The sequence below is a fragment of the Xyrauchen texanus genome, chromosome 9, assembly GCF_025860055.1.
Source record: "Xyrauchen texanus isolate HMW12.3.18 chromosome 9, RBS_HiC_50CHRs, whole genome shotgun sequence".
Lineage (NCBI taxonomy): Eukaryota > Metazoa > Chordata > Actinopteri > Cypriniformes > Catostomidae > Xyrauchen > Xyrauchen texanus.
In genome coordinates, this window is record NC_068284.1 from 16,036,468 (window position 1) to 16,061,240 (window position 24,773).

Consider the following 24,773-nt stretch of genomic DNA (forward strand, 5'->3'; position numbering starts at 1 on the left):
AGTCAAATACATCTAGAATGGCATGAGGGTGAGAAAATGATGAGAGATTTTTCATTTTTGGTTGAACTATCCCTTTAATGTTCAGTTGTTTAGAGGGAAACAACTTAAAATGTGTTAATTCAAGCCAAAGGCACCTCATTATTAGTTTCATACATTCTACACAGTTAAAGCGAATGGGTTTGTTTGTGTATTGCTAATATCCATGATTCCTCATGAAGTCCCTTAGTAATGCCTCACATACCTTTTTAAGACATTATTTGAACCGATGTGATTCACTCACAATTGAGTAATCACTTACAAACTTTCAAGTCCTGCAGGCTATCCAAGGTGGATAGGCTCCAGCGCTACCCACGACCCTACATAGGACAACCAGCTATAGAAGATGGATGGATGGAAGTCCTGCAGTAAAACCATAAATTTAAGCTTTTGAAAGTTTTAAGTTTCTACTTCATGTCTATGTAGCACACAAATCACAAATTAAATTATTATAATGGACACCAGTTGTATTTGTGAACAGCCTCAGTGAGTGAACATTGTACTCTCTGGCAGAGCCAGTAAATATGTGATTTATATGAGAGCAGTTATCATACTACCTTATTTTATCAACATTTTGTTGTGGAAAGAAATATATTTTCTATATTCACTTTTCCATGTGAGTTGATAGGACAAGTCTTGTAAGCGTGGTGAATTATGTCGATTGATGTATGACAGCTAAATGTATGCAGATTGATTTGTTAGCCATGCATCAGTAGATGCCTCTTTTTTTTTTTTTACATTAAATTAACAAGTATAATTATAAAAATTATTAAGAATGATTCAAATTATAATATTTATATTAAGTTCCTTTTTTGTAAAGCAAGAATTTTAAAGGATTAAATCATGTGCTTCATGTGTCAGTATGAGTGCAAGAGTTGTAAATAAGCAACATATGGTAGTTAAAAAAGATATATACACTGACTTGCCAACAAAACAGTAGTCATTTGGATTTAAATATGCAGATACTTAAGAGCCTATGATTGGCTCATTTCAGTGATTCACCCTGATGAGTGTGTGATGCTGAAATACATGTGAATGCATTTGGAAAACTGAACCAGTGTCAGAAATGTGTAATTGTATCTGTATCCATAATATTGTTTATTTTTTTAAATAAAAAAGAACAACTCAAAGTAAATTTAAGTCCAAACCTTTGTAATATTTGTAAAAAGATTATACTGTAAGGATACATCTCCCTTTTTATCATGCTTTTCAAAAAAGGTAAATAAACTCGATATAGCATTTTATTACAATACAAACCTTTCCTTTAGTCTATTACAGTATTACATAAGAATTTTGCTAGATATCACTAAAATAATGTGTATTACAGCTTGATAAACAGCAAGGACGTTTTTCTATTTTATCAGTAGCCTATAATCACCAAGCACCAGTTTGATAGAGGAAGAACTCCATTCGTTCTCAGTTACATGACCACATCATGATCAGGCAGCTGAGGAAATATCACATCATAGTACAGCTGAACTCTAGTTTGGAATTCTTTCAGAATGACAACATTATCTTCTAAGAAGTGTTAAGGAGTTCAGTGTACTGCTCTATCTTCTCTATATGGTTGTCTATTCTCAACAGTCTTAATGATGTGACAGCTTCCAGGACAAGGTGAATTCTTCACGTGTTCTTCATTGCTCAGCAGGAGAAACGTTTCCCTCATCCTCATCCTCAATCGTGCCCTTTAAATAGGAGCGCTTAAACTCTTCAAACACCATTTCATCCTCCAGTTCACTACACACAGACATAGTCACATAAAAAGACAAGATAGACAGACAACAGAGACAAAGACATGACAAATGTATGCTTGAGACTTGCAAAAATACAAAAATGAGCTCATTGGTATAAAATATGGTATGAGATATAAAAATGAGGTGTTAAAGTTGCACTCAATAATATTCTTATTAAAAAACTTTAACCCTTTAAAAATATGAGGTTGGTTCTTAGTGAAATATTAAAAACACAACTGACCTTTCTTTCACTTCATGAGGCATCAAAGGGAGAGAACATATCTTTAAAAGAGCTGCATGTACAACGCATATTTGTATACCAGTGTATTAGAAAAATATTTATGAGAGAGCGAGAAGGACACATGCAAGAACCCTCCCGCATGCTCGTATATTATACCTGCATCAGGCTTCGGGTGCATAAGCTGAAATGGAAGCTCCACCCCAACCTCGCTGATAAATAAAACAAAGCACATGCATACATTAATATGATTCCAAGATTTCGAGGGATAATCCACCCAAATATTTAATGTCTGTCATAATTAACTCCATAATATGCAATGAAGGTGAATGGTGACTAAGGCTCACATTCTGCCTAACATAGCTGTTGCATGCCTGGTCCCCAATCAGCCTGATGGGGCGCGTGAGGGATAAAGGCGCTGGTGACGACAGTTCAAGAGAGAGAAAATTACAGGCAGCTGCGTCATCACCAGTCATCACCAGTCGCCTTTATCCCTCGTGCACTCCATCAGGCTGATTGGGGACCGGGCATGCATCATTCCAGCCCGCCCGCCCCTCCACTCTACAATATCCTTTTGTTTTCACCAGACGATTGGGAATATCCATTTAAAGAAGAAGAAAAAAATCAAGTTTACCTGGATCCCATAATCCTATAAAGGAAAAGAACAGAAAACACTAGGATTACACACTCTAGACACAACACATACTAAGCATATGTGGATTTGTGGTATAAATTATGTAGTGTAGTAGGATACGGACCCTCCAACAATCAGTTTCACAACGATTCTGTAAGACACCAGGATCCCCATAACCTCTTTCAAAACACCCTCTTTGATGCTGCAAAACAGCATTAAAACATTGTAACAGGTAACTATAAAGCCAGGTGAACAATTCTTCCTTAACAGGCATATAAACATACAAAATAAAGTAATTAAATATTTGTTCATAAAGGTACAAAATGGAATTCTGGGCTCTCTATCGACATCTGTGGTTTAAACATAAAATTGCATGTTTTGGTTTTGTTTTTGTTTGTTTTTCAGATTCTGTTCCCCCTATATTTCCCCTTTGTCAGATTCTGTTCCCCTATGTTTCCCCTTTGTCAGATTCTGTTCCCCTATGTTTCCCCTTTGTCAGATTCTGTTCCCCCTATGTTTCCCCTTTGTCAGATTCTGTTCCCCTATGTTTCCCCTTTGTCAGATTCTGTTCCCCTATGTTTCCCTTTGTCAGATTCTGTTCCCCTATGTTTCCCTTTTGTCAGATTCTGTTCCCCCTATGTTTCCCCTTTGTCAGATTCTGTTCCCCTATGTTTCCCCTTTGTCAGATTCTGTTCCCCCTATGTTTCCCCTTTGTCAGATTCTGTTCCCCTATGTTTCCCCTTTGTCAGATTCTGTTCCCCTATGTTTCTCCTTTGTCAGATTCTGTTCCCCTATGTTTCCCCTTTGTCAGATTCTGTTCCCCTATGTTTCCCCTTTGTCAGATTCTGTTCCCCCTATGTTTTCCCTTTGTCAGATTCTGTTCCCCTATGTTTCCCCTTTGTCAGATTCTGTTCCCCTATGTTTCCCTTTGTCAGATTCTGTTCCCCTATGTTTCCCTTTGTCAGATTCTGTTCCCCTATGTTTCCCCTTTGTCAGATTCTGTTCCCCTATGTTTCCCCTTTGTCAGATTCTGTTCCCCTATGTTTCCCCTTTGTCAGATTCTGTTCCCCTATGTTTCCCCTTTGTCAGATTCTGTTCCCACTATGTTTCCCCTTTGTCAGATTCTGTTCCCCCTATGTTTCCCCTTTGTCAGATTCTGTTCCCCTATGTTTCCCCTTTGTCAGATTCTGTTCCCCCTATGTTTCCCCTTTGTCAGATTCTGTTCCCCTATGTTTCCCCTTTGTCAGATTCTGTTCCCCTATGTTTCCCCTTTGTCAGATTCTGTTCCCCCTAAATTTTCCCTTTGTCAGATTCAGTTCCCCTATGTTTCCCCTTTGTCAGATTCTGTTCCCCCTATGTTTCCCCTTTGTCAGATTCAGTTCCCCTATGTTTCCCCTTTGTCAGATTCAGTTCCCCTATGTTTCCCCTTTGTCAGATTCTGTTCCCCTATGTTTCCCCTTTGTCAGATTCTGTTCCCCCTATGTTTCCCTTTGTCAATGTCTGTTCCCCTATGTTTCCCCTTTGTCAGATTCTGTTCCCCTATGTTTCCCCTTTGTCAATGTCTGTTCCCCTATGTTTCCCCTTTGTCAGATTCTGTTCCCCCTATGTTTCCCCTTTGTCAGATTCTGTTCCCCCTATGTTTCCCCTTTGTCAATGTCTGTTCCCCCTATGTTTCCCCTTTGTCAGATTCTGTTCCCCATATATTTCCCCTTTGTCAGATTCTGTTCCCCCTATTTGTCAGATTCTGTTCAGATTCTGTTCCCCTATGTTTCCCCTTTGTCAGATTCTGTTCCCCCTATGTTTCCCCTTTGTCAGATTCTGTTCCCCCTATGTTTCCCCTTTGTCAGATTCTATTCCCCCTATGTTTCCCCTTTGTCAGATTCTGTTCCCCCTATTTGTCAGATTCTGTTCAGATTCTGTTCCCCTATGTTTCCCCTTTGTCAGATTCTGTTCCCCCTATGTTTCCCCTTTGTCAGATTCTATTCCCCCTATGTTTCCCCTTTGTCAGATTCTATTCCCCCTATGTTCCCCTTTGTCAGATTCTGTTCCCCCATGTTTCCCTTTTGTCAATGTCTGTTCCCCTATGTTTCCCCTTTGTCAGATTCTGTTCCCCCTATGTTTCCCCTTTGTCAGATTCTGTTCCCCCATGTTTCCCTTTTGTCAATGTCTGTTCCCCTATGTTTCCCCTTTGTCAGATTCTGTTCCCCTATGTTTCCCTTTTGTCAAAGTCTGTTCCCCCTACGCTTCCCTTTTGTTAAAGTCTGTCCTTTTCTGCATATCGCGGCGCCGTTTCCATTATGCATAACATGGCGGCTAATTTTAGCTTATCGCGGCCGATTCGGCACATTTTGCGGCCGGCCCACCGGCCCGCTCGGTTCTCCTGATGGCCAGTCAGCCCGTGATCCGCCCCAAAGTGTGTCGGCCCACCGGGAAATTGCTTGGTAAACCAGATTACCAGTCCAGCCCTACATACAGTACATCTCTGAGATGTCTGTTTTAGATATTTTTATCTGGAAAGCATCACAATCCAATTAACATCAGATAGACATCTTAAAAATATCAGATTTACAGACATTCTAAATAATAAACTTCTCAAAGACATCTGCTATGTCCTATTAATATCTGAAACATACTTATTGACATACTTCTCATAGATGTATTGCAGATGAGCAAACAAAGTAAAAAATCTTACAGATGTAAAAAGGCACATCCAGTAGAGGTCTGGGTGATGTACATGTGCATCAGGGTTTTAATGTTTGTAAATCTGATTGTTTTAAGATGTTTATCAGGTGTTAATTAGAATGCAATGCATTCCAGATGAAAATATCTAAAACAGACATCTCAGAGATGCACGTGTGCTATCTGGGCAAGAATGCGGTTTTGAACAGATTTTGTATGTACTGGTTCAATAGTGGTATTTTGTTCATTTCTAATGAAAAATTAAATGAGAAAACCTCCAAAGTGTACCTAATGTTTTGCATGAACACTTACATGCTTGAAGAGGCTAGGTTGGTGTCTTCATGCTTCAGTTTTCCATCCAGTGCAATGCCCCGCCTCTCTCTGTTATTGGCCAATAGAGGTAGCAAAGTATAGACTTTGTCCAGTTTTGCACCAGAGTCAACAGAATCCCTGAATGAAAAGGCAATTTTTTAATAAGATAAACTAAGAGTTTTATTATTTTATAGGATTAAATCTAAATAGCTAACTTAAACTATTACCCAGAGTCCTCAGTGGCCACTGCTTTCATGTAACTGTCACTGGAGTACAGCACCACACTGGCAATTTGTTCAGCTGCAAATCAGATAATCACAAATGTGTCTGTGTGCTTGAAGTATGAATGACTGTTTATATACAAATAATTTAATTTGTAAATGTGTTCATCAGACCTGCTCTCACCAGAAAGAATGATGTTCCTCACATTTTTGTTGGAATCATTTCTGATTTTGACCCGTACATTGAGAGGTTCCCCATGATAGTATATCTACAAGAGAGAAAATTGTGACTGATCCGAAATATTCAATATAAACTCGACACTAATTCACTTTATTATGACAGATGCATGTAGCAACAACCCAGATAGCACACGTGTTTACATCTGGAGAACATATTTTTTTCATTTGCAATGTCTATCAGACATTTCATCTGGGATGTCAATAATTCAGCAGATGTCTTTGAGACATTTATGATTTATAATGTTAGTAAATCTGATCTTTTTAAGATGTTTAACCGATGTTAATTAGATCATGATGTTTTCCAGATGAAACACTCTTAAACAGATATTTCAGAGATGTATGTGTGCTGTCTGGGAAGTGATCTGGGGAAAAAGGTGACCCACCTGCTTCTCTAAGCTTGCCTCCAAATGCAGCGGTTTGTCAGACATGAGAAAGTCACGAGTGGTCTCCACACAAGGTGCTGGTCCTGGCTTCTCTGGAGCATACTGGACCTTACGAATCATCAAACGCACTGAGCTCCTGATAGACAGGAAAAAGAAACGGGGCATTGTTGGGAACATACATGTTTTTGATAATATACAGGCAGATCATGGAGGCCAAAAGTGACTGTTTTGGATGCAGTTGTATTATCACCTGTATAGAGGATGTCTAAGATGGACTTACCGTTTGCGAACTTTGGCGTCCTGGCTCTCTGCAGAGAATGCCTTCACCTCAAACTCAACAGCACAATGCTGTGGAAAAAATGGTTAGACAGGAGCCATATATAACATAAACGTAAGGAAACTATGTAATTTAGCTTTTGCTAGTATCTGATGTTATTTTAGCATTATTACATTGCTTTAAAGGGATAGTTCACCCAAAAAGGAAAATTCTTTCATCATTTACTCACCCTCATGCCATCCAAGATTCTTTCATCTACAGAACACAGATAACACACCTATCATATCGCTTCTAAATAAAAAGATCATATGGAGTCATATGGTTTACTTTAATGCTGCCTTTATGTGATTTTTGGAACTTCAAAATTTTGGTCACCATTCACTTGCAATGTTTGAACCTATAGAGCTGAAATATTCTTCTAAAAAAATCCAGATGAAGCAAATATGTGATGGCATGAGGGTGAGTAAATGATAAGAGAATTTTTTAAGGGGGTAAATTATCCCTTTAACTATCTCAAGAACGATATGATGTTGATGTGTTTACCTTTCCAACATCAGTTAGGGCTGGCTGCAGTCCTACTGAGCAAGGCAAGTTATCTGGGAACTAATTAACAGAATTGAGAAACATCCTATATTAGACCATCAAACAGACAAAAAAAGCAGACTGTTACAAATTAGTTTGTAATTATCAAGGTACAAAATTAATGAATCCTCAAGGATCAGTGCTTGGACCTCTCCTCTTCCCGATGTACATGCCACCTTCAGCTCAACCTTGTCAAGACAGAACTCTTCGTGATCCCAGCCACCCCATCTGTTGACCACAACCTTATTATTCATCTTGGTCCAACTACATAACACCAACCAGTACAGCCTGGAACCTGGATGTGTTGGTGGTAGATGATAAGCTCAATTTCATTGCACACATCTCATCGACATCCCGGTCTTGCAGATTCATGCACTACAACGTCAGGAAAATCAGACTTTCTGAATGAATATGCTGCACAGCTCCTGGTCCAAGCTCAGGTCATTTCAAGACTGGACTACTGTAACACAATTGAACCACTGCAGATGTTCCAGAATGCAACAGCGCATCTGGTCTTCAGTCAGCCAAAAAGGGCTCATGTCACCCCACTCTTGATTTCACTTCACTGGCTACCTGTAGCCGCCCACATCAAATTCAAGGCTTTGACTCGGGTGTTCAGGTCAGCCGATGGAACTGTACCCTCTTACTTCAATTCACTTCTCCCGGTCTATAATCCAACTCGCTCTCTTCAGTTTCTGCGTGAATGAGAGGTGCCTGGTGGTCCCATCACAAAGAGTCTCAAAGTCTATACCATGATTGTTCACTTTCTCTGTTCCACTGTGGTGGAAGTGCTTCCAACCTTCACACGATCTGCTGATACCATCTCAACATTCAAGAACACATCTGTTCCACGAGCTCTTAACCATGTACTTAACTTAATGTACAAAAATAAATAAATAAAATAAATACTTTTTTGTGCTAGCAACTCCAGCCACTATGAGAACTCGGCAGTCCTATTCTACAGATGTTGTTGAACTTTATATGACAAATTGCTTTCTATGTGTCTCATTTGTAAGTTGCTTTGGATAAAAGCGTTTGCTAAATGACTAAATGTAAATGTACATCAAGAACAAACTCACTTCAAAGAAAAACGGGTAGGCATTGTGACCCAGCTTGCGCAGTAGTTTATCCTGCACTCTGGTGAGAATGCCCTGATCTTTGTCCTGCAGAGGTGGGTAGATCTGCCTGGTGGACAGATATATTTCCCTCTTGAACGCGATTCCCATCACGTCCATGTCATCGCGTCCATACCGAAACGTGCAGGATAAGGTGACATACGCTAGAGGGGAACAGAAACACAATTGAGATCTCATTGTAATACAGTTGTGATTCATAGACTCCATTTCGTAAAGTACATTCTGAATGAATTGGTCACCTTTCTTCCCTTTCAGCTGTTCAGGGTCGACCAGAAGGACACCATCTGATACCAGAGAGGGAGAAACATGATTAAATTAACAGAAAGGGGAAAAAAAATTATAAAGTGATTTTCTCACGTACCCACTGGATCCACAGAGTCAACACGGTCAACAAAGTCTCTCTTCCCCAGGTACACACCCACCTTATAAAATTAAAATAAAAGTTAATCTTTGGATAACACTTTACAGTAAGGTTGTATTCGTTCTACATTAGTATACATGAACAAACTATAAACAATACTTTAACAGCACTGTGATGAGGAGGAGGAGGGTGGGGCCGGGCCGTGAGTGATAAGCGGAGGATCGGGGATAAGGCCGAGCCGGATGCGGCAGTTGGAGAGAGAGAGAGAGCCACACGCAGCTGCTGTGTGTGTTTATGTTTCTGCCTTAAGATTTCATTAAACATTATTTTGACTGTTCAGCCGGTTCCCGTCTCCTCCTTGCCCATTTTAACCTTGTCACAAGCACTAATTAATCTTAGTTGATGTTAATTTCAACATATACAATTTAAAATAAAAAGTTGTATACGTGAACATCAGTTAATGCAATATGATCTAACATAAACTACTAATGAACACTTTTGTTCTCATAAATTAATATTAATGAATTAATATCTATTAATTATACAATTTCATTATAAGCTAAATGAACGCAGCAGCAAAGCTTCCAGCCTCTCTTTTAAAGAAGATACTGCAATAAAATTGGATATACACTATATAAACTGTAACTTAGATTTTTCTTTTCTTAAAGAAAAGGAGAGGAAAATCTTAATAAATGTTTTCTAGTAATCAAAATTACACCACAAATGCTGCCGACTGAGCAGAACTTGTATTGAACCAGGAATATTCCTTTAAATTGATAATGCTTTAGCTTTACAAAACTCAACCTACCGACTTGTCCTTGGATATTTTCTTGAAGATGATATTTTTTGGGCTCATTGTTGGTTGTTTTAGCCTTGAATAGAATGGGAAAAAAATTATCTGCTTGGGTCAATACCCAGCCATTATGTATTATAAACCATCCTGCAACAATCACAGCATGTCAGTCACTGGCTTTTACTGTAAAACAAAAATGCTATATGCTAATTTACAATATTGTTCCTCATATATCAAGTAAATGTGATGGCTGAATCCATGCATTCCAATATTACAACACATAAATTAATGTTAACACTTTAAAATTAACATCCCTTATGCCAAAAAACATAAAACTGCAAGCCACCCAAGTTCTATATTAAATATGAACTTCATACCTTAATAGTGATGATTCAACTTATTTGTGAGATCTGAGACAGGAGACACACACAGAAAGACCAGACCTGTAGTGAGGAGCTGCTATTTGTACCCAGGATGTCAGGAGGTCTTGCCCAACTAATCAGGTCAGCCACAATCCCTTTCACCCATTTTCCAGCCTGCCCCAAAATACAGACAAAGACAGACACATACCAAGCTGTGTTTCCTGCAGGTACTGAACTTGCGTGAGCGGATTGTGATGGTTCCACTTGGTCAGCACTCGGGGAGATTACTAAGCACTGACCCTTTGGGCACGATGAGCCATGTTTCCTTTGTCAGACCCAAGTCACATGCTGAGAACTGTAGTGGGCTTGGTATGTAAACAGCTCATGTTGGATGAAGTGTTGTTTATGAAAACAGTTGAAGATACATCAGACAAAAAAGTAGATAGAGATGGAAGACTTGTATGTTTATTGGATCAGAAATATGGGCATTTGTGGCAGACTTAGAATTAAAAACAGATACAAAATAAATATATTTGCATTTATTGGTTGATTAAAATTAACATACAGCAAACAATACAAATAAAACACGTTCAGTAGGGAAGTGAAGAGAAAGGTAAGTGATATAAAAAAGTCATACTTGAAGGCATGAATAGGTAGATGGATACAGGGACCCTTGAATTCTATATAGGGATTTAATCAAAGGAGTAGATAGCTAGAGGTACTAATCATTGATAGTGCCTCAGTTATAATCCTAGCCTGTCAGTGTCAGCAGTGTAAGACCCTAAGAAGCTGATGAGGGATTACCTTTACAAGAGAGATGAAGAAATTGTTATCTAGCTCAGGATTATATCCAGCCATGGTTGTTGTGCACATACGTTCATGACTTGTGTTTGCACATAAGCTAGCGTGCATTTTACAAGTTTATGCAAAACCCAATGATAAATAGATGTTATCCAATATGATTGTATAATATTCCAATGAGGATCTTATGTGCTTCAATAAATGCAAAGATATCCAGCCTTTCGTACAAAGAGTTAACATGGTCACAGATTTTCTTTCTCTGATTCCAGTTGTGATTTTGATCATTTTGATTATTTTTTGCTTCATTTACCATGGTGCCTCAATGCACTATAAATTAATTTGGTTTTATTAATTTTGAAAGGTGCAAAATTCAATTGATTATTTGTTGTGGAGATGTGGCAGTTGTATCTTTTAATGTTCGTTCTTTGTCACAGTAAAACAGCATTTACATTTTTCTCTCTGAGGTAAATGCTTCTTACATTCAAATGTGCTTTTGACCATTAAAAGCAGCAGAGCTACAGTTGCTGACTATAATGTCTAGCAGAAGAAAATAGAAATGGACGGTTAAGTGAATATGTGATTCAGAATGTCCATTGTGCCGTGATAACTGGTAACATTTGTCCATGTATTTTCATTTTTGTTGTTTTTGAATTTGTCATATTTTCCAGAAATCAGACCTTTTGACAGTTTTCTGTTATACATTTTATTCCCATTTTATTTCACATTCCATTATCCCTGTATAATAGAAATTACTGGTATATTGGTCTCTTCTGGACCCATTTACAGTATGTCATTGTCTATACATTAAAAAGAAGCCTCAACTTTCTAAACCACCTACTGTAGATATACAGAACTGATTTTATTCCAAATATTCAGTATTCCATGATAATTGCATTCAAGTGATTTTACATTCATCATTAACACAATAGTCCAAAAACAAAAAAAGTAGCAAAAACATACAGGTAGGAGAGTAAAACAAACATCAACGTAACAACAGTTCAGCCCTGTTAATGTGGATGACCCTGGGAACTCAAACATAGGCTCTTGCAGTATCTGAAGTAGATACAGGAGCTGCTGTATAGATCGTTGTTGGCTTACCACTTGGATAGTATGCCCTGTTAAAAAGATATGAGACAAAAACAACAGAGACAAAACATCATTAAAAGTTCAAAAATAAGTAGCCAAGCAACACGATCACACAAGCAATGTGTTATATTCCGGACGGGCGCTATCATGTGGCAATACTTCATAAAACCACCTGCACTGGGCCTTTGACACACAAGTAGGTATAGCCTGATGTCTCTGGTCTAAGCTAACAGCAGGTGGCAGTAATGAGCAATTTTAATTTGCGATCCGGTGTTAAAAAGGAAGAAGACCGATCCGCATACATTTGAGATTAGCTTGCTCATATTTGTGAATTAAGGCCATGGAACAAGAGTCTCAAAACTATCTAAAAATGTAAAAGCATGTTCACTGACATCCTCGAGGCAGAATACCAATGGAAAAAGTCTCAGCATTTCTGTATGCATTAGTGGAATTTACTGTGAGCAAATAAATCATTGTATAGCATATGTTTGTGTATTATGATGAGAGTATTTGTGAATTTACCAGATGTGTGGATCTGTTGCATGCATTTGTAGATTGCTGTGTGCATATGTGTATCTGTTGTGCAGATTTGTGAATTGCCATGTGCATTTGTGAGATGTTTTGATACTGTTTTATCTCCATACAAAACAATCAACCTGCTGTCTGCGATTTTCCAGTGAGATCAGTCTGATTTTAAATAAATTACAGAAGTTTTGAAGGTGCACTCAGTAATTGTTTTCCTCATTTAAAAAGTTGTACTTTTAAAGAAATGAATTGTAATTTTGAAACATGTAAAAAATAATATGCATTCTGATGAGATGAAGACTCCAGTCATATTAGTAACCTTATAAAAGCTGTTTTATTCTACATGGAGAGGGTCTCCCCATGGGGGCTGGCATTTTAGAATCACATGACCAGTCGAATACTTCTTGCTTAATCTTAGTAACTCCCCTGTTATTAGACACTTTCACTTTTAAAGAAAATTAAGAAATTAAATTAATCCCGGCTGACTTTGAATTGTGAATTTCAACAATGGCATCAACAACTGAAAACTAGTGTGTTTGAATAATGCTGCATCCACACCACTAAATGTTAGTGTAAATCCAAGATGACATATTAAAAAAATTGCTGAATGCACCTTTAAGGTTAGATGTGAGAAAAAGTTTACCCTTTCGGTTTTCCTTTAGAGATTCTTTTAAAGGCACTGCACAGGAGTGAACCACCCAGTATAGACAGTATTCCACCAGCCCAACCTATATAGAGACCAGCACCCAGCTCAAATCTGCAAACACAGACGGAAGGTTAGTTATGCATGTGTGTCTGTGTGTAAGTGCTTGAGAATGTGTGTGTGAGTCTTCTCACTTGATGCCACCAAAGAATGGGTTATGGAACTCTTGAATCACCCGTGCCGCGTACCAAGATGTGGCCACCATTGTGCAAAGACCTTTGAAAAAGAATATTCTCTCAATAATTATATAATTAACGAGATGCACAATGGGATGAAACTAAAGCATGTACATAATTAAGGGATAGGTAATAAAAAATTTGTTTTTACAACAATTTGTGTTCCAAAAGAAAGAAAGTAATGCAGGTCATGAACAACATGAGGGGGAACAAAGAGAAAAATTCCTTTAATGGTTCAAATTACTTTGTGACTGTGAAGAATTTAAGTGCATATACTGTTTATGGACACATATAGTTCATAATGCTGTTAGTGGTTACCTGCAAGGATGAAGAGAATGCCACCACTGACTGCAAGCTTGCCTTTTGACTCATCTTTTGCTGCTCCAATCTTAATGCACTTCAGCCCCATGGTAGATACAATTATTGAGACAAGGCCAAAGATTAGGGCAATGATCATTAATGCTCTGCATGCCTGAATATGACCTGAAAATAAGAACAGTTTCTGAGTTTAGTCTTTGATGCATAGATTAAAGTAAGAAAACACAAGCAGAGTTAAGCCAAACCCATCTATCATAGGTAGATTTGCCTTTGTATGGTAGTGTGCTGGTTTACTTTTACAACATATAGACCATTTCCATAACTTAATGGTGTTTTTTTTTGTGACTAGTTTTCTGAAAAAAAAAAAAAAAAGAAAATGAACAATCTGGAGGCCTATACAAATAGTTATTTCAGCAACCAAGTGAAATTTAAATGATTATATGAATTCAACAAATTATTTCTCATAAACTATTATAGAGGCCTTTGTTATGAACAGTGTTGGGTGTATCTGATTACAAATGATATGATAAGGAAATATAGACATTTTGAATTTGAGCAGAAAATCTAAAACTTTTCTAGGAAAAGTGATTAGACAGTAACTTATAAGTAAAATAATTAGTAATCTGATTACATTTTACAGAAGTAATTATTCATTTGTAGTGAATTACTCATTACTCAACTTACCCAACACTGGTCATGATTGTTATTTTTTATTTATGATGTTTATTATTCAAGAGTAAGTTCTGGCGCTTTTCCGTATTGTTATCTGATGACTACAACACAAAATGGCTGCCAGAGATTGAGGTCATAAAGAAACCATTTTTACCAAGTTCTGGGTCTGAGTATAATTCCCTATAAATCAAATGTGAGTTTCTAGAATGGTCCATTACATGATCATGTTTGATCTGAATTAATCACAATACAAACTGTAACATGCCAGTGAGTTTCTACAACAAGCCTAGTAACCTAGTTTCAGTTAATTGGCACCTACCTGGCAAGGCCAGCATGGTTTGAAAGTCTCGACAGTCCGCCACTCCAGTGCTGCTCTCGGCACATGAATGCCACAGATTCTCATACTGACGGTTTGAAATGATCACGTTCCCTGAGTTGCTAGATAACTTCCAATAGTCGTTAGCCAGAGAGATGCCAGTGACCAGCCAGCTGGTCACACACATGAAGAATCCAGTCACCTCTAATGCAGTCGACATTGTCACCCCAAACTTCTCACACAAATTGAGTGAAAATCACAAGGCCAAAAACAAAAAATTCCAATTATACTTTTGAGTTCGTAGTGTAGTCCTCTCCCTGCCCCTGATACCTGAGTTTGAATTGTCCTTCAGTTAAGCAGCAGGACTTCAACCTTTCCAGGGTATCATAAAGCCAAAGCCGCACCCAAAAACCCACTCGACATGATGACGATTATATTGATAATGGGTGTGAACGTTTTGTGGAGCCAGAGAGACACATTTAATCTGATGACACAATTACCATGTTTGGTTATCACTGATGATTGATTTCTGTGGGACTTGCTTATTTTTTGCTCTTCCTGTTATAATGAAACTCATGTTGAAGATATTGTCAATTCAAGTTGAATTGTGTAATGCTTTCACAATACAAGTTGATTCAAAGAAGCTTTAAAAATAATTGTGCTTTAATGCAGCCAATTATCTAGCCAGATTCAACCGTGGTTAGGAAAAAAAAAACATAAGATGCTTAGGTAGTGGAGGGAAAAAACATCTTGTGAAGAAATAGACTCAGCTGTTTATATGCCAAGTATTATCTAGTTACTAGTGTGTAATAGCCAGGTCTTCACTGAATAAATTATTACAGGTTTTAATATGCTTTGAAAACAGAGCCAACAAGAAATTGCGATTGTGTGATTGGCACTTTTATTCACCAAATCAGTTGACAATTCTAGAAAAGTGGCTAAAATGATAACACTGGCACCAGTGGTGGGCGCACTTTTAGATTTTCATTCCCAAATGTAAAGGTGCCTATCTGTTTGTCCAGAGAATGTGGGTAAATTTAATAACTAAGCAATATCACATGAGCAAGAGTGCTATACAGCCCTACATCAGCAGTCCTGTGATTCGGCCACAGGCACGAGGCCGCATGCTTTTATACAGTTCAATGAACAAGTCGTTTTTAAAAAATTTGGAAAAACTGAGTACAGTCAAAAAAAACAAAAAACGCATGAAACTACTTTCTTATGCAACGGATCAGAATCTGCCATTGCCGGTTCAAAACAAATTATGAGTCCAAGTCTCCGTTAGTAATTCAAAAATGTCACTTCAGAAATAGTATCATGGCTTGTGCTGTTTCTAAAATGTTATTGGATAAACAAGATGGATGGATGTGTGTGTGAGTGAGAGAGAGAGAGACGGAGAATGTGTGATCACCTGTTGACACTCCCAAGCAAGGATGCTGTCAGCTTTCTGAAGATCAGATTTCAATGGAAAAATAGCATCAAAGCAGGGGTATTTCTCCCTATTTTGCGGTAGCCGGTGCACCAGAGTCGATCACTATAGAAACCACAATGTCCTCCGCCATTTTAAACAGCACCCATTGTGTAATTAATTAGTCTGTTGTGCGTCTCAGCTGTGATGAGCCATAATGCTGAAGTTGTTAGTTTAAAGCTATTTCCTAGCTTTAGTAGTAGTAATTCAAGTGATCATGAAGAGCTGTTGTATGTAATCGGCTGATGCAGATTCACTTCATGTCACCTATCTTGCCACCACCTGCTGGCTAAATATGTAATGTCAAAAAATTAATTTATTATAAAATAAAATAATTAACTAAATAATTAAACTGACAATAACAGTAATGATGTTTCAGAATAATAAATGTGTCAGATTTCCTTGTAAATTGCAGAAGCATTACAGAAAATCAGGTAGAGATGCCTTTAACAGTGCACGCTACAGCATATCATAATATGTATTGTATTGTATGTATTGTACTGTAAGTTCATAAAATAGTTCTCTGTCTGCTCATATGAATGTGACACATCATAAGAAAGTGTTCCTGTGCTGTTCAAATGAACTTTGGATCGCATAATTTATGTGTATAAATGTTTTCCATCTGAAAGGACTGAATATTAAATTAAACAAATGAGAATAAAATGCAAAAGTAATCTCTTCAGTAATCAAAATACTTTTGAATGTAACTGTATTATAATTACCAATGATTTAAATTATAACTGTAGTGGAATACAGTAACTTATATTTAGCATTTTAAATATGTAATCCCCAAGTTTTCTAAGACAGTGACGTCTGAAGGATAGGATATCACACGCATTCAGAAGTGGTTTTCGATTCCTTGAATCTTTTAACTATATTGTGAACTGTAGAGGGTGAAATGCCCCAAATTTATCTTTGGGGAACATTGTTCTCAAAGTGCTAAATTATTTGCTGAAGCATCTGTTGGTAAATTGACAAGTCTCGAATGATCCTTGCTCTTGAAGGACTTGGCTGTTTTTGGAGGCGCCTTATATACTGTAAAGTATCCTCCCTCATTCTCTCAGGCTGGGGATCCCCCGGCATGATGTATACCCCCTTTTCCTGGGGAGGAAGTGCCATTCGCCCTGTCTGCCGGCAGGTCATCCCCGTCTACCTGGATGAGGGAGGGGACAAGGGGAGGGAAACAGAAATAATAATAATGTGTTGGGGGGGGGGTTTATCTGCTCGTCCCCCGGCAGATGGCCGCTGCTGCTCTGTAGGGGTGGACGGTAGTGGCGAGAACTCTACCACGGCATATCCCTCCTCCTTCCCGGATTTCGGCACCAGGGTAAAGGGCAGTTCAATGGGAACAGAGTCGTCAGCTCTTCAGGTCTCTGAGTTTCGGGAGGCACGACTGCCCGTTTGCTTTTGCCCAACAACTCCAGAATGCCATCCGGAAATGTTTGCTGGCAGAGGGAACCCGCAGTGCCATGGATGTCGTCGATCTGGTGGTACTGGATCAGTTCGTCTCCCTGCTGCATCGAGGAATGTCCGAGTGGTTCCAGTACCACCGCACAGTGTCGCTGGAGGAGGCAGTCCATCCCCTCTGGCAGATGACTACATGGCGCCGTTTCCAGGAGACAGTGATGCAGTTTTCTACTCTCTCTTCTCTCTTTCCACCCCTGTGTCTCATTTCCCCCCTCCATGACTTCAGAAGTAATATGATAAACATATGGGTGAGAAACAGATCAATATTTAAGTCAATTTTTGCTAGAAATTCTCCTCCCTGCTCAGTCAATCTTCGCTAAAAATTTCACTTTCTTCTTCTATTGTTTTTGGTTATTCACATTCTTCATGCAAATCGCCATCTACTGGTCAGGGGTGACATTTTCTGGCAAACATTTACTTAATATTTATACTTAATATAAATATTGATCTGTTTCTCACCCACACCTATCATATCACTTCAGAAGTCATGGATTTAAACACTGGAGTCACATGGATTAGGCTACTTTTATGCTGCCTTTATGTACTTTTGGAGCATAAAAATTTTGGCACCACTTGTATCACTTGTATTGTATGGACCTACAGAGCAGAACTACTATTCTGAAAATCTTAATTTGTGTTCTGAAGAAAGAAAGTCATACAAATCTGGAATGGCATGTGGGTGAGTAAATGATGAGAGAATTTCCATTTTTGTGTGAATTATTTCTTTAAGTAGCACATTGTCCTCCTTTTGACATACAATGTTCCACATTGATTTAGTTCTTGTATTTTTTAAGCCCAGAAATATTTCTCATTCTAATGCATGATGCACAATTTTTCGCCCAGCCCTATTGATATCATTGCATTAATCTTTCACAGCAGCCCAATAATTTAGAAAGCTAATTTACAGGGTACGTTATAGACGCACAAAATCTAGTAAGCAGAAATATTAAATTCACCTTGATGTTTCTTCAAATTAGAGGCAGGATTAATGCTGATATCTGGCTTGAGCATGTAAAACTCACATGACACGATCATGCAATTGGCCTTTTTCACTGCGAAAATCCAATTTAGGTGCGGCCGGTTATATTCAGGTGTTGAACTGTGCTCGAAGCATCCATAACAGATGGCGCCAAATCTGTAGCTGACGTTCAAGTTTTTACAAGAGATTTGATTGGATGGGAGTCACGAGACTCTCTAGCCAATCACGTTGAAAGATAACAATAAAATCAGGAGAGGGAGTAGCGAACACAGGTGGGAAAATAGCGCAGTAAAGGTACAGTTACAGCACTTAAAATATACTCAAGTATAAAATTTTTAAACTACTTAAAAAAGTACAATTCTTGGGAAAATGTAGTTAATTACAGTAACGTGAGTATTTGTAATTCGCTACTTTACACCCCTGGAGACCAGAGCCTGTGCCTGAACATATGTGTTATACTGTTGACCTGTTTGTGAGTTTGGCCACCAAGAGCCCTTTTTGTTCTAGTTTTGATAGACCCTGAGACAGAGTAATAAAATACTCACCTTTGACTGTTCGCTGTCTCCTGACTCCTCCATTGCCCATGAACTTAGTATTGTGTTACAGGGTTGTAAAATTTTTTGGACATGCAGGCTATCCATTTAGAACCATGGTATTACGCTCTTGGTGCCGTTGTTCTGCCACATTATTGCTGTGAGGTCGTAAATATTAATGAGAGAAAATAATAATAAAACAAAAAACATAATATCAAAACTAAAAGAAATGAAGTTAAAGTACTAAAGAAAGTATTCGGTGAGAGGTCAGAGTTGAATCAGTAGAGATGAGAGAACGTGAAGAGTGATAAAACAAGAAAAAGATTAGATCCCTAATGAAAAAGCAATGTAGCATTACATTGGCAATACCCTGGTATTGAATGATTATTATATTAATATTTATTGACATTTTCAAGGTTCCTCAAAAACAAGAGGATAAGTACATCAAGAGTCTCTAGTTTGAGAAATAGAGAAATAGACGCCTCACATGTCCTCAGCTGACAGCTTCATTGAATTCTACCCACTCAACACCAGTTTCATGTACAACAGTAAAGAGAAGACTTTAGAGGCCTTATGGGAAGAATTGCAAAGAAAAAGACACTCTTGAAACAGACAAACAAAAATAAATGGTTAGAGTGGGCAAAGAAACAGACATTGCAACACAGATAATTGGAAAAGAGTGTTATGGATCTTAACCCCATTGAGCTTTTGTTGGATCAGCTAGTCTGTGAGTTACGTGAGAAGTGCCCAACAAGCCACATCTATGGCAAGTGCTACAGGAAGTGCGGGGTGAAATATTACCGGAGTATCTGGACAAACTGACAGCTAGAACGCCAATGATCTGCAAAGCTGTCATTGTTGCATGTGGAGGATTTCACTCTGAAGTAGTTTAAGAAGTTCTGAAAAAAAAAAAAGAAATTATAATTGTCATTTTTCACGTAATGTCCTGACTATTCATTGTGATCAGTTGAATGCCACTTTGGTGAATAAAAGTATATCCTTTCCATAATTCCATATATTGAGACTGCTATACTGTCTGGTTATTAGTCCCTGATAACAGGGTGGTGCCCCAGCAATATTAATTCTTATTAATATTCTATTCATTTTGATTAGTGATAGTTATCTTTAATGACTGTTGAATTGAAGGATTAATAAGCTGATGTTGATTCTGTGTGTTCTGGCTCAGTGTTCTATTGATTTTAATTATTAATAATTATCTTTGATAATTAATAATTATTGCTAATAACCAAATCCGCTCCTGAACGAAGCCCCAACAGATGTGATATTTTACAGTATACTCCCCTTCCACATTACTTGATGGCGCAAGTTGCCAAGATGTGTTTGTGTGGGGGACTTTCAACAACTCGTTCAGTTAGAATAAAAAATATAAAAACAATAAAAGTTGTTTAATGCAGAAAGTCCTTTCAAAATGATCAGCATAATGATGCCAGATAATTAAAAACATAGAAAGAAACTTTAGCCATTCACAGAAAGGGACATTTTAAATAGCTTCACGTTTGAGAAATTCCTATAATGTTAATAAAGGTCTTCCCTCTGCTTTATGGTCATTTTGGTGAGCAATACAAATTATGTCAAATTATGAGTCAGTGTGTGTCAGTAAAACACACAGGAAGTTAGAGGGTTTCATTTACGAACACAGTACTATAATAACATTACACTTTTCAAAGTATATTCTATGTATACGTGTTTTGTACAGGTATTGATAATTGATTTTTACTTGAGTTATTTTTTCTCATAACCATAAGAAAGCTTGTGACATACAGAATATATACACTCGACACTTTGTAAATGAATACATTTGTTCTAAATGAACATTTTAATTAATTTAGATGAAAACTATCTCTCTTCTTAGGTTTCACTGTAACCTGGTTTCAACAGTCACAACTGTGTTTTCTAAGTGATATGGCTTTATGACTTTATGGCTTGCCAGTTAATGGTTGATTATCATCAGAGCTCAAAGTCCACGTGCTCCCAATAAGCAGATGACTTCAGAGTTTCTCTGTTTTTCTCTTTCCCTCTCTTTTTCATTCCCTTCTGATCCTTTCTCACTTTTGGTCTCAATATCTATTTGAAAATGGATGAAATATCTGATAACGGTTAACGTATTTGCATGGCCATAGAAGACATCCGGTGGTCTTGTGTTAATACTCATGTCCTCAAAAAAGGCTGTTTGGGTGACATACATACAGTATGTAAATAAGCACACTCGTAATTACCTGAGACTTTCAAATCAGATTGCTTAAGTGGGAATCTCGGGAATAAGAATCTAAAATAACTTCTAAGCGATATAATTTAACACAGTGAACAACCCTTGAACCATCAGCCTGCTGTTAGTTTAGGTCAATCCCTGAGTATCTTATTGTGTTTCATTTTGTAACAACTTTAGCATACTTACAGTTTATATATTTAAGAACAACGAACTTTCCTATGAATTAATAGTTGCGCTCACCATGCTCAATGTTCCGTTTTTTCACAGGCTCACAAGTGGTTTGAGGGACATTTTCTTTATGGCTAGATACTGCAGAACTGACTGTATTATTTTGAAATGATTTATTTAAGGCACATCGATTAAACATTAAAGCAGTGTTTCCCAACTTTTTTTCTGCCACGGCCCACTTTTTATGACAAAACAATTTCACGGCACAGCACTATTACACAAAGCCTAAACATCGTCAATATATTTCCTTTTCAAGATCTTATTCGTGTTTTCTGTCCGTGTTTACTTGTAATTTTTTAAATTCGGCTATGCCCAAAAAAAAAAAAAAAAAAAAAAAGAGTCACATACAGTGATCTATAGGCTAGCCTATATATAGATCAGTGGTCACATACAGTGCTTGCGTACTCTCATCGTCCGTCATTTTGACGGACAGGGTCGTAAGAATTTCGTCACAATCTATTATTAGCCTACCAGTCATTTTATATTTAATATTTTAATAATAAGACATTTAATAGCTTTTATTTTCGTTCACATTTTCATTTTTAATCATGAATTTACAGGACGAGTATATAGCAGATTACATATATATATATATATATATATATATATATATATATATATATATATATATATATATATATATATATATATATATATATTTTTTAAGAGAACAGATGAACAACAGAAACACGAAGCAGATTAATGTTTTTCCCCGCAGTGACAGCGGAGGCCACTAAAATATGATCAACACAACATTCAAAAAACAAATACGACTAAAATATGAACAAAACACGTAAAAATGAACTGAACAGAACTCAATCGACAACTCAAACCTTCCTCGTTTTCCGCATCGACTTAAACTGTGTACTCGCCTGTGCGTAATGAAACGCATCAAGGGAGACTGATGCTGAGGCAATTGTCATTAGATTTTGATTCTTCTTCTTTGCCTCGGACAGACGAATTCTCATGGCAGTTAATACAAACACTTTTATTAAGGACTCGTTTATGTTTAGGTCTAAGCGTTCAATAACTGGGGTCTCTGATAGGCCTATTCGTAAACGATACGATAATATTTCATTAAAAGAAATTATGAGACATTCAATTTCTCTTCACAAATCTGGACAGTTTTTAAATATTTTTTGTTGCTTAGTACTCTCAAAGACATTATTTGTGAAGCAAAAACATGTGTGTGAAAAACACTTTGGTGTGACGTCACTTCATAGACTTCAATGTAGCCTATTCTGCAGCGCTGACGCGAGTCACGTGAAAGAACCTTAACATTAATCATTGCTCTTCACAGTCACAAAAGTGACCAATCATGGTTTCAAAATGGCGAATTTCTCCAAAAGGTGAGGAGTTTGGATCCCTGAAATTATTAGTATTATTTTTTCCCCTGCATTTTTGTATTTTGTGGAATTTGATAATTTTCCATGGCACACCTGACAACACTGTTGTCTGTGTGCTCAATGGTTGGAAACACTGCTTTAAAGGGTTAGTTCACCCAAAAATGCCATTATTTACTTTCCATCTTGATGTTCCAAACATGTATGACTTTCTTTCTTCTGTGGAGCATTATAGACATTTTGATATTTTTCCCATACCACAAAAGTGAATGGTGACTGAGGCTTATGGTCCTCATCTCCTTTTGTGATTCAATCCTATTGTGGAAGTCCTGTAGGGTTTTATCAACATGACGATATACATGAGAATTAATCTTGGTGGGGAAAAGTGAGAAACAGTGTAAACCTTTTTATTTTTAAAATAAAGTTTAATAATAAATAATGTTAGATGGTATTCTTGGCATATTTCATGTCAACTCAGTAGTTTTATTTTTTTTTTCTTCACATTCAGGACAAAACAATAATGTTTTTCTAGCTAGGACGTTGTCCTTATGTTCAACTTTAGTCAACAAGCCAAGCCTTGACTAAAACCTTTCCATGTTTCGATTGTGAGATTATGCTTAGTCATATATCATAACAATCACAGGACCGATGTTCTGAGTTTGTGGCTCATGTGCATGCATAGATCATTTCCTACCGGCAGGTCAATGGGCTAACAGAGGCGCTGTGCAAGGCACTCTTCTGCCATCTTCAGGGTAAATCTTTCCATTTCAAGTGACAAACAAATGCTGATATAAACATGCCAAAACTGAGACAGTAAAACAGAATTTCCAGAAACAACAAAAATATAAAAAGTAACCTATAAAAATATCAAACCATTGTTTTGGCCAACAAACAATAATCTTAAAAAAATTGGTAATATAACATTTATAAATGCATAACATTAAACACATGTGACAACTTGCCCCATCCTGAAATTTGTTAAGAATTGCCCTGTGAATTCAGTTCAACATTTGTTCAAGGAATATTCTGGGTTCAATTCAAGTTAAGCTTAATCGAAAGCATTTGTAGTAATTCTTTTCTACATTCTTTACCAGAGTTACAGTGAGACACTTGCAAGGAATTGGGCCGTAAACATTAAAATACTCACTATTTCAAAAGTATTGCCACAAGAAATAAACAATATTTGTTTTAACATGATTTTAGTGTGATAAAATCACTTATTAACCTTTTCTGTGTAAAGTTATAGCCAATTTAGCCGTCATGCCACTTCGTTGGCATGACGATGTAAATCCACAAACCCCAAAATGACAAAATTATGATTTAAACAACTTTTTTTAAAGAAAAGGAGGGATGATACAAAATACTTTTTTGTGGTAATCAACATTATGCCACAAATGCTGTCGATTGAACTTAACATTTATTGAACCCGGAATATTCCTTCAACATTAGTTTGGTACCAGTCTCTCTCTAATCTATTGTATAATCACATTTCTCACTGTAGAAGTCCATTCATTGTGTTTGTGACAATTATCTAAGCATCCATGATTTAAGAATATAGGTTAAATGGACCCAAAGAGTCCTTAAATGGGCTAAATTGTGTTTGATCTTGACATTAGGAAGATACATTCCTTATATATATATATATACTGCAAAACAGCATACCGCTGCTCCAATACAATATCTAATCATTCACTTTCTCAATTAGAGAAACAGCAGGCCCATTTTATTAGCACACAAATGATATAGACATAGTGAATACCTTCTCCCTTCCCTCACATTGTTTCATAATCTAAATATAAAGAACACAAACACAAACACAACCATAATAAAAATTTAAAAACAGGTCCTACAGGTTCATTTGAGTTGATGTGAGGTATCTCACCTAACAAGTCACACTGTTCCTTGCAACTCATTCCTTAACCATGCTTCTCATTTAGTCCA

General features: G+C 37.3%; 2 protein-coding genes across 2 annotated transcripts; both read right to left on the reverse strand.

Moving 5' to 3' along the window:
• Nucleotides 1-1,835: 1,835 nt before the first annotated feature.
• On the reverse strand, nucleotides 1,836-10,215 carry saga (S-antigen; retina and pineal gland (arrestin) a). The gene is made up of 15 exons (XM_052135012.1): nucleotides 10,003-10,215; nucleotides 9,641-9,704; nucleotides 8,833-8,893; nucleotides 8,711-8,755; nucleotides 8,415-8,614; nucleotides 7,297-7,356; nucleotides 6,757-6,824; nucleotides 6,477-6,612; nucleotides 6,038-6,122; nucleotides 5,860-5,932; nucleotides 5,633-5,770; nucleotides 2,766-2,843; nucleotides 2,642-2,656; nucleotides 2,167-2,219; nucleotides 1,836-2,020 (listed from the first exon to the last, which is right to left on the reverse strand). Exons 2-15 carry the CDS (start codon nucleotides 9,686-9,688, stop codon nucleotides 1,983-1,985), a joined length of 1,098 nt encoding a protein of 365 aa, XP_051990972.1. The 5' UTR covers nucleotides 9,689-9,704; nucleotides 10,003-10,215; the 3' UTR covers nucleotides 1,836-1,982.
• Nucleotides 10,216-11,446: 1,231 nt separating this feature from the next.
• On the reverse strand, nucleotides 11,447-16,376 carry cldn15la (claudin 15-like a). Its single transcript, XM_052133373.1, has 5 exons — nucleotides 14,588-16,376; nucleotides 13,597-13,761; nucleotides 13,237-13,318; nucleotides 13,043-13,156; nucleotides 11,447-11,903 (listed from the first exon to the last, which is right to left on the reverse strand). Exons 1-5 carry the CDS (start codon nucleotides 14,802-14,804, stop codon nucleotides 11,819-11,821), a joined length of 663 nt encoding a protein of 220 aa, XP_051989333.1. The 5' UTR covers nucleotides 14,805-16,376; the 3' UTR covers nucleotides 11,447-11,818.
• Nucleotides 16,377-24,773: the final 8,397 nt, after the last annotated feature.

Excerpts from the sequence above, each read along its gene's own strand:
- saga (XM_052135012.1), bottom strand. The coding sequence starts at position 9,688 with ATGAGCCCAAAAAATATCATCTTCAAGAAAATATCCAAGGACAAGTCG. Across the intron at positions 6,825-7,296 it reads CCCTAACTGATGTTGGAAAG|CATTGTGCTGTTGAGTTTGA; the intron begins GTAAACACATCA and ends TTTTTTCCACAG. Across the intron at positions 6,613-6,756 it reads GACGCCAAAGTTCGCAAACG|GAGCTCAGTGCGTTTGATGA; the intron begins GTAAGTCCATCT and ends CCTGTCTATCAG.
- cldn15la (XM_052133373.1), bottom strand. The coding sequence starts at position 14,804 with ATGTCGACTGCATTAGAGGTGACTGGATTCTTCATGTGTGTGACCAGC. Across the intron at positions 13,762-14,587 it reads AACCATGCTGGCCTTGCCAG|GTCATATTCAGGCATGCAGA; the intron begins GTAGGTGCCAAT and ends TCTTATTTTCAG. Across the intron at positions 13,319-13,596 it reads CATTCTCTTCATCCTTGCAG|GTCTTTGCACAATGGTGGCC; the intron begins GTAACCACTAAC and ends TCTTTTTCAAAG.